The sequence below is a fragment of the Microchirus variegatus genome, assembly GCF_963457635.1.
Source record: "Microchirus variegatus genome assembly, chromosome: 16".
In the NCBI taxonomy this organism is placed as follows: domain Eukaryota; kingdom Metazoa; phylum Chordata; class Actinopteri; order Pleuronectiformes; family Soleidae; genus Microchirus; species Microchirus variegatus.
Genome location: NC_139817.1, coordinates 10,368,168 through 10,381,883, shown reverse-complemented (window position 1 = coordinate 10,381,883; position 13,716 = coordinate 10,368,168). Strand labels below are relative to the sequence as shown.

Genomic DNA, 13,716 nt, shown 5'->3' with positions numbered 1-13,716 from the left:
TTAGTAATTTACAGTTTGTGTTTGTAGCTTCAGAACCACTGCAGTCCTGAACGTCTCCCTGAGAGAGGGGCATGATCCCGGGCAGGCCATGATCAACACTCTGCATCCCCCTCTTTCACCCAGAAACTTCCTCAAGGACTCGTCAAATGTTTGGTTCCCTTCCCTGTGGCCGTCCAACAATAGCAGTGCCTTGTCGGACTTGGTCAACACCATTCTCACGTCATGTTCTGTTTGTCCCGCGAGAGACACTTGAGTCATTATTTCCGGAAACAAGTCGCCCTTCACTGCGCTGCAGTCCACGTGTATGAGAAGTCGAAGGCCGCTGAGATCGAGGACGTCCGTGGCTCCTTCTGTCCAAGAGGAGACCAGGATGTAGGCGAGGGTTGTCTTCCCACTTCCTGGCGCTCCCTCAAGAAAACGTATCTCTCCAGCTTCTGGGAGTAAAGCTTGAAGATTCACAGACTGGCCTTCACTGAAAAAAAGTCATACTTTAGAATGTCGTCCAAAATTTGACAAAAAAGACAAAAAAACTATTTGTCCAAAAAAGTCATATTTCAGTATGTCGTCCAAATTTGGCCAAAAAAGTCATATGTTGGTATGTCGTCCAAAATTTGACAAAAAAGTAATACTTTAGGAGGTCGTCCAAAATGTGTCCCAAAAGGTCATACTTTAGGATGTCGTCCAAAAAAGTCATACTTTAGGATGTCGTCCAAAATTTGTCCCAAAAAGTCATACTATATTTTGTTGTCCAAAATTTGTCCAAAAAAGTCATACTTTAGTTTGTTGTCCAAAATTTGTCTAAAAAAGTCATACTTTAGTTTGTTGTCCAAAATTTGTCTAAAAAAGTCATACTTTAGTTTGTTGTCCAAAATTTGTTCAAAAAAGTCATACTTTAGGATGTCGTCCAAAATTTGTCCAAAAAGTCATACTTTAGTATGTCGTACACAATTTCACAAAAAAGTCATACTTTAGGATGTCGTTCCAAAATTTGTCCCAAAAAGTCATACTATATTATGTTGTCCAAAATTTGACAAAAAAGTCATACTTTAGTTTGTTGTCCAAAATTTGTCCAAAAAAGTCATACTTTAGGATGTCGTCCAAAAAAGTCATACTTTAGGATGTCGTCCAAAATTTGTCCAAAAAGTCATACTTTAGTATGTTGTACACAATTTGTCAAAAAAGTCAAACTACAGTATGTCGTCCAAAATTTGTCAAAAAGTCATACTATAGTATGTCGTCCAAAATTTGTCCAAAAAGTCATACTATAGTATGTCGTCCAAAATCTGTCCAAAAAGTCATACTTTAGTATCTCACACAATTTGACAAAAAAGTAAGAACAAGTAAATACTGTAAACTTTACAGCTTATTATGCATAGAACATTTCTGTTCCCCAAAACCAAAAGTAGACTGACTCATATTGTCAAATATGGCAGCATGAAATTGTCGCTGTGACTGCATGTTCATTTCTGTCAGTAAGCACATCTGAAATTCTTATGAACAAGTGATTGTGTGACTCACTTGTTTTGGAGCGTGTGAGGCAGCTCCTCCACACTGACTGTGGGCCACTGGTGCTTCACCTCCGAGTAACGGGCTTTCAGAAACACCTGCAGATTTTCCTCCATGCAATCTGCAGAAAACAAAGCTTGATGAGAAGACTGATGAAATTGTTCCCTGTAGGAGGCGTTGGGGAGGAAGCGTTGGTGAGCTGTGTGGTGTGTGCATTTCCACAGAATGAAGCTTATGTGTTATATGACACAAAATATCAGTAACACCTGCGTGTGCAATGGTCTCAAAATGACTGACGTGAAAAGGGCATATTAAAAGAAAGAAATGCACATTTTAATTGAGGCGACGACCAAATATGGTCAGTCACTTACCTTCATTAAAAATAGTTCTCTCTTCCTCATCTTCGTTATTTATTATTAGACCTGATTGAAAGATTGAGAAAAACAATGTTATAAAAAAATATATATATATATATATTTTTTTTTTCAAATGCATGCAATGCACTTCTGTAACATGTTTGTGTATTTATTTAAAACCAACACCTTTATTAAGACGCTGCTTCCTGAACAGACTTTGTTTTATTGATACGTTAACCAGAATGAGGTCAAGTGTGCAATAATCAGATTAAAACAGGTGGAGTATTCCGACCTTTGTCACATATACATCTTAATGCCAGACATGATTGGACTTTGTTATGACACCACCTTGCTCAAATAAGGTTAACATCAAGTGTCAGATTAGCGGTGTTCATATCAAGATGTGGCAAATGTGGCCAAAATAGAAAAGAGATATTTTAAAGGTGCATATGTAAGAATGTGGCCAAAAACGGTTACTACATTCAAATTCAAAATACCGAGGTCTTTTAGGTTTCGTTTTCTGACGTAACTGGCAACCCGTTGTTGCTCGGCAGCTGAGACTCTATTGACTGCAATGATTGGTAGACAGCGGTAGGTGGCGCCACATGCCAAAACATGATTGCAAAACGTAAACATGATTTGCAGTCTGCAAAATATTTTTTTTAATGCAAATATTTTGGCTGTACTGTTGTTGTTGGTGAGTTCAGTTTGTTATATGAACATTAATCCTGAGTCTCTGTGACATATTAGGAGGATTTTATGGCCAGTTGCTTTAGATTTATTACATAATGCACCTTTAAGGGTTCTAAGCAGCAGCTTTGTTAGAACTCACAGGTAGAAGCAGGAAAACATCTGCCTCGAGCATCGACTACAATGTTCCTGGTACTGGACGCGTTGGATCCTACAAAAAAAAAAGAACGGGAGGAAAATATATGTAAACATTGTTTTGTTTTTGTCATGTTGTTCCTGCTCTGCCCTCTAGTGGCTCACATGTATGTTATGACGTGCGTTTTTAGCACTTCCCTTTACTGTAAGTCAGTCAGTCCAAAAGTGGAACTTCTGCTCTGTTTCCTTGAGTTGTGTTTGCACAAGTCTTCTCCTAATTATGTCTCACAGTTGTGTGATTATGACACGTTATAATCAGTTAAGTACTTTCAGTTCAGCTCTTTCTCACACGTGCCGAACTGGAACGCGTGTACAGAGAAACGCGCGATAATCGGTTCGCTGAAATGCCCGAGGTGCTTGTTTGACTGGGTTTTTTTTACGCGTGTGACCAGAATGTTTTCACACTGAAAAACTACCCATGCCTTAATGAAATCCCCGAAAAACAGATCAATTTGACTGGGTGTTTCCACCGTTCTAGTTCTGACTTGGGTCCAAATCAGCATTGTCATGCTCTCGTAAAATTCAGTCACATGATCCTGAAATTCCCTCAAAGGCCAAATGACACACACACACTCAGGCATGTACTGTAAACACCACAGAGACATTTCTCAAACACTTCCTCTTATGTGTGCGCTCAGTAAACATAAACATGTTTCACAATCTATAAGTGAGATCACACCTATATAGAGTGTACATTTTAGATGATGACTAATGAATTCAGAACTACTTTATGTTGATTGAAACAGAACACCTTATATAATTTCTGGTCTGGTTGGGAGATTAAATGTTTTATGAAGAAATTACCATAAGGAAATGAAGCGCTCCTCAAACTGGATTATCCTTCTTTGTTATATTACCATGTGGGATTTCTGGGTAACCCCACCCTCAGGTCTGTAAATCAGATCCTGCCAGTCAGTGTCCTCGATAATCAGCTTATAAAGTACAATCCTTGTATTAAATCCCTTGCACATGCATCTGTTGCTGTGTGAAAAGAGCATTTGTTACATTTTCTATTAGTGCCATTTGTCACCGTGTCACTTTTATATTTAGCTGGTTTGATTTGCAGCTAAATATAAAATTGTCTCATGTGCTGAAATCTGATTTTTCTCTCTGTCTCTGTTTTCTACAGCTGCGACTTGTTTTTGTTGTTGGGTTCGGGTTTACCTTTTCGCCGCCGATGATACACGGCCACCACGGCAACGACGGCAACCAGCACGACTCCGGTGATCAGTATAACAGGGACAGCGTCGTTTCTCGCCGGTGGTATTGGTATTTCATCTGTGAAAATAATAATAAAAAAAAGAGTGACGGAGGATTAAAAATGTGCCTAATGAAGTGAGTCATGGCAACTGTGGCAATATGTCTGGCCACAGTGGAAATAACCAAATACTGTATTGTTAACCACTATAAAATTCCAATTAGGTCAGAGGTTTTCTTTTTGGCAGTGATTAATGTTCTATAAGTCATGTTCCCGGCGAGGACTTTTTCTTTTTGTTTCTTGTTTGTCAGTTTCAGAAACAGAAACACAATTATAAGCTGATTTGTATGTGCCCACAAAGCACAAACACACTGCAGGCGAAGGGAAAAGCAAATGTACAAACACTTAGAACTTAGAGCGCACTTTTACACCACACTCCTACGCGTGATGACATCAACACAGCAACACATCTACGCAAAAAACACCACAAACACTTCCTACTTCGCTGACAAACAGGATGAACCCTCCCCGTCACCTCTATTGACATTATAGGTGTCTACATCAAAACATGTAGGCCATGCACATTTCCATGTGTCATAGCTTTTTCCCAACAGTTGTCTTTCTATGTGACAGTTCAAATGAGGACAACTCTTCTTCATTCATTGAAAAGAGTTTGGAAATGTGTTTTAGTTAAGTTAAAGGTGCTATATGTAAGATGCATCATTTTTAAGACATGATAATACGACCATGGTGTGCCAGCAGATATTAAGGAAACGTTCTAAATAGTTTTTATTTGTGTCATAATCTGCATCCTTCTGTCCAGTTTCTTCCGTTCCTGAACTTCCCGTCTTGGATTTATTACCCCGACCTTCTGTGCACCGATGACAACAATGGCCTTAGTCCTACTGGTTCCTGTCTGCTGCGGCAGTGCAGTGCGTGAGTGTTGCTACTGTCCTGCCTTCTCTGTCTGTGTATTTAACAAGTGCAGTTAAAAAGCCCGTCGGTACCCCTCTCAAAAATGTCTCAACCAGAGGAGAAGTAAAACAAGGCTCTGCAGTGGAGATACGTTTAAATTTAGATGGCTGACAAAGCGGAACGGACTGGACACGCTTTCACTTTGCTGGTGGGTATTTAAAGTATAATGTTTTTATGGTCTCTTTCCGTCTCTGACCTGTTGTTGACATGCGAAAATCAACCAAATATTTAAGTGATCATAAAAATAAATAATAAGACAGTTGTATGTGCATGAACACAGTGTCACACCAGGTACAAGTGCACCTTTGGAAAACCTGGCAAACACACTCGTGCAATGTTTTGAATATCATTTTACATATGTCACTTTAAATACTATTTGCTTACATCTCAGCTGATTTGGTTATCTTTTTTGGGGGGGATTTTACCGCCGAAGGGAGCGAAAGGGAGCAAGGAGGGAGAGAGATGGATCATCACAATAACAGAAATGTACCTGGAAGGTGAAATGCTGCAGAGTGGCCGTCTTCTGTGAAGACACACGTGTAGTTGTTCTTGTCTGATGAGCTGACGCGTATCTGACCGGTGACTTTAAAGAGTTGGTCCGACGTCGACGCAGCAGTGGTGTTGGACTCAAGTGTGCGCTGACGTCCGTCTTTCCACGTGACGGTGGACTGAGGGTATCCTTCAGACTGACAGGTCAGCAGCAGGTCATCGCCCTCTGCTGCTTTCTCGATGTGCTTAGTCACTGCTTTATACGGTGCTGGAGGAAGCAGCAGGAGGGGGGAGACATGTTTTCTTAGAATTATAATGAAGTGTGTTGCATAATCTCGGTAAAGATTTGGCGGAAGATGTTGAGGAAGCTGCTTAGTTGCTTTTGTTTTCAAAATGTGTGTAACGTGTAACTGCCCAGAAATGACTATATGGTCCCGCTATATAGTCCTAGAACATAGTCCCTAAAAAGAATTACAGTCAGAGTCGCCGTCACTTACCTACAACAGAGAGAATTATGGTTTTATAGTCGGCTCCCTCCGCTGTTTTCACCAAACACTGATACGTCCCAGAGTCTCTGATTTTGAGCTTGGAGAGCTGTGAAGTGAAAAAACAAAAAAAAGATGTTATTAAATGTCCTCAAGGCCAAATGTGAGGTTTAAAGTGTCATATCTGTATGTATATGACAGATAGTGATACAGATATCATGTTTTCGTTATTAATAAGTATGATACTTTCACGTGGGACATTTCTGGATTAATCTGTGGGGAAATTCAACCCTCACATCGCTTGTTATTCCCAAGGGGGGATGAAAGTGAGATGGCAACATTTTTCAGGAAATAACCCCTCTCATCACATATGAGACATAAAAAAAAGTAATGACCTGTAGCTTTGACCAGCCTTTACTCAGCTGGTCGGTGAGGAGTGTCGCTCTGTCCTGATACTCCTGAGACGCAGAGTGCCCCTTGCCATTATTCGAAATGTACACTTCCCGATTAGAGTCGGGTCCAATCCAGTGCCAGGTCACGTGCACGTCATCCAAACGCCCGGCTGTTTTAGGCTGAAAGCTGCAGCCCATCACAACGTCTCCTCCGAACTCTGACTCGTACATATTTTGCTCTGCCTCAACAGTGAACAAGTCTGCCGGAGAAGTAAAGTTAGTCCATTGTTAACAGTGGATTATTTGACCTTACATGGCAGCTTTAACGTGCTGTGTATCATACACTGCCGTTCAAAAGTTTGGAGTCACGTATAAGATTTTGTTGTGTTTTCCATTAAAAGTCACACTTTTATTCATCAAAAAAGTTGCAAAATTAATAGGAAATACAGTCAAGACATTGACAAGATTAGAAATAATGATTTTTATTTGCCTTCAATAGCATTCTAACGCAATTAGCAAACACAATGTACCATTAGAACACTGAGAGATGGTTGCTGGAAATGGGCCTCTATACACCTATTTGCAGCTGGAATAGTCGTTTACCACATTAACAATGTATAGAGTGTATTTCTGATTCATTTAATGTTATTGATGTATGTAATTGAAAAAAAAAAAAACTGCCTTTCCTTCAAAAATAAGGACATTTCTTAGTGACCCCAAACTTTTGAACGGTAGTGTGCATTTGTACCATTGTCGTACACACCTGAGAGACATGGCTGAAATATGACTTGCACAATTACCAAAATGGCCCAGTTCATTGAGACCTGGTGGTGGTGGAGAAACAGAAAAGGGATTTTTCCACATGTTAAAAAAACAAAAAAAAACAAAAACAAAGTGCAGTGTCACATGATGTGAGCTATGCTTGGGTTTGTTCAAATCATTGGCGCATGACAAAACTTTGCAAAACAAATAACTTCCCTGTAAGTTAAAACAGAGTCATAAAATAACGCACACACAGGCCCACACACACACACAGCTATTCTTTAGGAGACTGCATTGAGCTTCATTCAGTTAATCGATGATTATTTTGATAATCGATTAATCGGTTTGAAGCTTTTCTCATGATTAAAACAAGATTTCTGATTGTTTTAGTTTCTTAAATGTGAATATTTCCTTTGTTTCCTCGCTCCACATAACAAAGAAATCATTCAAACTGAATCATTTTGGTTTGTGGACAAAACAAGACATTCGAGAACATCGTCATTTCCCGGTTTGACAAACACCGATCAACGTTTTTTTTTTTTTTTTTACATTTTCTGACATTTTATAGACCAATCGTTTAATCGAGAAAATAATCGACAGATTAATCGATTACGAAAATAATGGTTAGTTGCAGCTCTATACACGACCTTTATATAAAAAGTTCATGCCTAACCCAGTGTTTTACTCGATCCCACCGTCCTGTGTGTCAAATACATGGCTCTTAAAACCAGGCTTTTTGCAGAGCTTGTTGACGACCTGGATATTTGAATCACGTGTGTCGGAGCAGGGAAACTTTGAAAACAGGGGTGTCAAACTCAGCGCAGTTTGATCTCAAGTGGGCCAGACCAGTAAAATAATAGCATAATAACCCATAAACAACTTCTCCAGTTGTCTTGAGAAAAATTATGTGCGATTTCAACAATAATCATGCCTAAATTTACCATTAACACATGTGTGCATTACAATGCACAGATCACAGTGGATCCACATTTAGTCACAGGTATCTGGAACTTAAAACCCCTGATCTAAAACATGCAAGGCAGTGAATCCCCAGGACCAGGATTGATAATAAACACTGTCCTAACCCTCATCTTAACCTAACCACAATTCAAATCTTGGACCTAAACTTAACCTGTTCATTAAGAAATGAGATTCTGCCTGATTAGGACCAGGTTTTAGTCTCCATGAGGACTACTGGTCCTGACAAGGTCAGTGTTTTTTGCCAGGAAAAAAAACGGTCCTAACACACATAGAACTGTATCAGGGTTCTGTGGAAAGGTGTGATTCATGTCTTTGTCTGTTATTGTGTATCTGCTGGGCTTTTAGAGGAATTTCATGTGAATTAAGTCACTAAATTATTCCATGGAAGTTGAGGCATTTGGGCGGAGTTAAAGTTAAACCAAATATTCTGTTTGTCTATGTTTGGATTCATATTACACACACGAGTGCATCATTTCCCATGTTCAACTTTTGTTCAAACGCTCTATAATGTACATTCTATATTCTATTTTAACTTTTTTATATATATATATATATATAATTCTAGTGTTCATATCTTTATATATATTGTAAAAATAGATTGTCTTTATCTTTAGTGTAAATGTCCTCACTGTGGGACAAATAAAGGACGATCTTATCTTATCTTGTCTTATCTTAGACAACAACCCTCTCTTCCTGGCATCCACAAAGTAAGCATTACGTCAACAAAACAAACAAACAACAAAAACACAGCCATGACTCAAAAGACTAAACAAACACAGCAACAACAACAAAATAATAAATTAAAACAAAACTCTAAATATAAATTCAATAAATGACCATGGATAAACTATGGTAAATAACATAAAAAAAGGACTATTTCATTTAATTTGATTATTAAATGAAGTATACTTATCATAAATCATAATGCTATGAAAGAACAAATGTGTAATGTGCTTGCATCCACTTACAAGTGTGAACAATAATAATAATAATACTAAGAATAATAATCATTTTAAATTGCGCAGACTTGATGTTTTCTTACCTGCCGTTAATTCAACAGTGTTTTCATGAGTTGTTTCCTTCTTCCCTGTGCTCTGAAGTGTCTCTGTGCAGCTGCTCGGGGTTTTTTATATATATAGAGGAGGAGGAGGAGGAGGAGGAGCAAGCTGTCGTGTTAACCTGTGTTACATCATCACTTACTGTATTACTGTAAACAGGAGGAAGACATAACTCTCAATGAAGTTCATTAATCGTTACTGGCATGTGTTTACTGTGTTTGGCACAGTTACAGGATATACAGGTGTCATTATATATATATATATATATACAGTATATTTATGTGTATAAATATATATATATTTACATATATATGTGTATATACTGTTATACTATATAGTATAACAGTATATACATGACAAATGTCATGTATTTTAATTGGGTAGTATATATATGTATATATATATATATATATATATATATATGATGTATATATGTGTATATACTGTTATACTATATAGTATAACAGTATATACATGACAAATGTCATGTATTTTAATTGGGTAGTATATATATGTATATATATATATATATATATGATGTATATATGTGTATATACTGTTATACTATATAGTATAACAGTATATACATGACAAATGTCATGTATTTTAATTGGGTAGTATATATATGTATATATATATACATATATATATGATGTATATATGTGTATATACTGTTATACTATATAGTATAACAGTATATACATGACACATGTCATGTATTTTAATTGGGTAGTATATATATGTATATATATATATATATATATGATGTATATATGTGTATATACTGTTATACTATATAGTATAACAGTATATACATGACAAATGTCATGTATTTTAATTGGGTAGTATATATATGTATATATATATATATATATGATGTATATATGTGTATATACTGTTATACTATATAGTATAACAGTATATACATGACAAATGTCATGTATTTTAATTGGGTAGTATATATATGTATATATGTATATATATATACATACATATACATATATATACATACACACATATATATATACACACATATATATAACACTAAATTAAATTGTGACTTAAGAGTACTCGTGTGTGTAAAGACTGACCTTGTCAGGACCAACAGTCCTCATGAAGACCAAAACCTGGTCCTAAAGAGCCAGAGAGCCTTACATCTGAGGAACGTGTGGTCAGTTTTAGGTATTACCTCATTATGTTTGAGGTTAGGGATAATATTTAGGACATTTTTAAACCGCTGACCTTGTCATCATGGTGGACCAACCACTGGTCCTAATGTGGCAGAACCTTGTTCCTGATAATCCGGTTAAAGTTAGGATTAATGTGAACGTTAATGTGAACTGTGTTTACATGAATATACACAGTAAAGCTAGTCGATGAAGAAGAAACAATCCATTTTTTTGACAATTTGAATGACAATATTCATTTTCAGGCATGTTTTATTAAAAATACACCCACTAACACAAGTCAAACTGAAGCAGTCTGGACTTGAAACTGTTGGTTCCCCCCTTCTTTCTGTTCCTGCCTGATTTCTCTCTGTGTGTCACAGTTTTGTCTCATGTATGACCTCATGAATACTGTCCACTTTGACATCAGCAATTTACTGTATATTCATCACTTCATTTACAGTCCACTGCTTTTTTTTTGGTGACATTGTGTGGCATTTACTGGACAAACAACCTCAAGAAGAAACTACTGTTGTTGTCGCAACTTCCAACTTCTTAGTATTCCAATCTAATGAAAACATAGAGTCAAAAGTCTGCAAGTTAATGCTATTTTATTTTATAAATGATTTGTTTGTTTGTTTTTACACGTAATTAAGTATAAGTTCCTTGTTTTTACGAATGTGTCCCACTGTTTTATTAGAAAATGAGGGTTATCCACAGCCCAGTAAAAACTAGTTAAGCCTTTTAATGAGTTGAGACCATTATTTATGATACAGCTACTTAAATCAGATCATAAATGCTATGTAAATGTGCTTCAAAGATAGCATGAACCAAAGCACACACAGTACACATTTTCTCGGGGTTCACAGAACATGTCAGCAGACATCATTTGGGAAAGTCAGACCTCTGAATGAGAGAAATTCTCATCCAACAAATCAAACAGACACCATTACTTTATCGCTTCCATCATGTTCTTATGCCGGAACTTCCAAATATTCAATGATGTTCAACAATCACATTACATCACATTCACCAGGGTTAGGGTTTGCATGGAGTGACCTGGGTCATATGACAGTGTGAAACCTCTGTGGGGTTTCCGACCTGTTCCACTCATCGACTGTCACAACATGACTGTAATACAGGAGATTTACATGATATCAGCGTTGCCACCTTGTTGTTGCTGATGATGATGATGATGCCAAACTTCAAACTTGCCGTGTCATGGTTGCATGGAAAACCCTTGTTAAACTGACTCTGTAATCTATATCCCTCAGATTAGACGCGTGATACGGATCACACATGTCAATGTTTTTTCCTTGTTTGAAAAACCCCAGAATTTATTATGGAGGTAATTAAAAATGTTGACTTAATTTAACAGTTAGTTTTAAACGAATGCCTTAGTGCTCACACATGGATCCATACCACAGGCACACCCTTGGCCCGTTTGTCTTTACTGGACAGGTTTTCTTTTCGTTTTTTTCTCCACTGACTTTTGAGACTTTTTCATCGAATGGCATCCACCGTTATTTATGTTTTTTTTAGACACAATATAATTCTATATTTATAAGTTTACAGTGTCAGAATAAATTGTGTTTTTTTTTTTTTACAATTTCCAATTCTTTGAAAAGTGTTCGACCTATGTTTTTGTGTATGTGATGGTAAGGTTTATCAAACAAATTCTATTTTATTTTATACATTTGCACTACTTTTTGCTCAGGTGTGTTTATGTAGTATGTATGGAAAAAAAAAGGATATAATACACTCTATATTGCACATTCTTATGTTTGAACACAGTAATGGGTTGGAAAAACGTGTTCTAAGGGTTAAACTGCTGATTTACATTGATGTAATGTAACTCTTGGCACTCAATGCTTTCACACCTGAGCAAAAAGTACTTAAAATGTTTAAAATCTGAATTAATTTGTGAAACTTGGAAATACGTCACAATTCAAGTTTACGTGGCTCGTTTTTATGGACAAAAAGAAAATAAAAACGGTCTATTTTGTGACGTCTGCACAATTATTGCTATTTTGTATCGCTACTAAAAATGTGATATAAAAAGAATCATAACTTTGACTCAACAACACATAAAGAAAAAAAACCCTGCACATATTAAAGGCTGAATATGTGACTTATAAACACAAACCCTCCAGGATGCACCACAAATTACCATGGGTGCACCTGCGGGAACAGATCCGTGCCGCTTTGGCACTAACGGTTAATGAAATAATAAAAATATGTTTGCGGAGGTACAGTAGTGGTTAGCACGCTTGCCTTTGCAGCAAGAAGACCCGGGTTTGCTACCTGGTCGGAACAAGGACCTTTCTACATGGTTTGCATGTTCTCGCCGTGTGTGCCGGGGTTTTCTCCGGGTTTTCCCGTTTCCTCCTACAGTTCAAAAACATGCAGATTTAGGGATAAGGCAAACTGGAAGCTCACAATGGCCGTAGGTGTGAGTGTCATTGGATATTTGTTTGTCTTTAATGTGGCCCTGTGATGGACTGGTGACCTGTCCAGGGTGTAACCCGCCTTTCATGTGGAGGATAAAGCGGTAGAAGGTGAATGGATGGATGTTTACATATGACAAGACACGATAATAAGCTACAACATAAGGTCGTGTACCTCTTTCCCATACTGATCACAGAAGAAAGGAAAGAGAAAATGCAGGAAACACCTTATGCTCCACATCCACAAAAATTGACAATTGGGAAACTGAAAACAAAAGTTCCGCGTCTCAGACAGACAGGCAGATGTCATAAGAAGTGGGAAAATCGGGTGTTACATCTTCCCTTGAAATGATTACTGTTAGTGGGGGAAAAAAATAGAGCTTGGCTTGACACGGATCATTACAACGTGAAGAAATCACATCCAGTGCATTTTCACTTTGACTGATCATGTCAGGACAGACTGAGATTCTAACTCTCCCACACTCAGTCCGCTCACACAGTCCATCCATCAGTCTATGTTGTGAGCCAATACATTTATACTTCTGAAGTCAACATAAATTACCATTTTGCTCAAAGTTGAAGATTATTTTGTTTCTATTTCATTGACAGAAAAACGTACTCTCATGTATTTTGTGGGGATACAACCTAGAGGTTGATTTTTAAACAGACATTACATTTAGCATGATTTAGCAAAAATGTTATACAAGTCAAATAAATAAATCACATACACTGTGTAGTCACATTGCAGTACTCATAATGACCAGCAGAGGGAGACACTTCTCAGCTAAATACTCGACTCAGAGCAGATACCTGTCTGTAATTCAATGCCCTTCTTCGAATCTTTATTGTGATTTAACATTGTTGAACAATATATATATATACATATATATATATATATACATATATATGTGATATATATATATACATATATATGTGATGCCAATAATTGAGTACAAAAACAATGCGTATGGGTTCTGACGATCATAGACATGAGATCAACTTAATCATAACCTATA

The 13,716-nt window shown here is 37.1% G+C and overlaps 1 protein-coding gene across 1 annotated transcript; it reads right to left on the bottom strand.

The window, feature by feature from the left end:
• LOC310937915 (uncharacterized protein) lies at nucleotides 1-7,150 on the bottom strand (the record flags this gene model as incomplete). Its single annotated transcript, XM_083902304.1, has 9 exons — nucleotides 1-472; nucleotides 1,519-1,627; nucleotides 1,878-1,928; nucleotides 2,695-2,763; nucleotides 3,912-4,025; nucleotides 5,411-5,677; nucleotides 5,907-6,003; nucleotides 6,290-6,546; nucleotides 7,087-7,150. The coding sequence occupies 9 exons, from the start codon at nucleotides 7,148-7,150 to the stop codon at nucleotides 1-3; spliced, it is 1,500 nt and encodes a 499-aa protein (XP_083758430.1).
• Nucleotides 7,151-13,716: the final 6,566 nt, after the last annotated feature.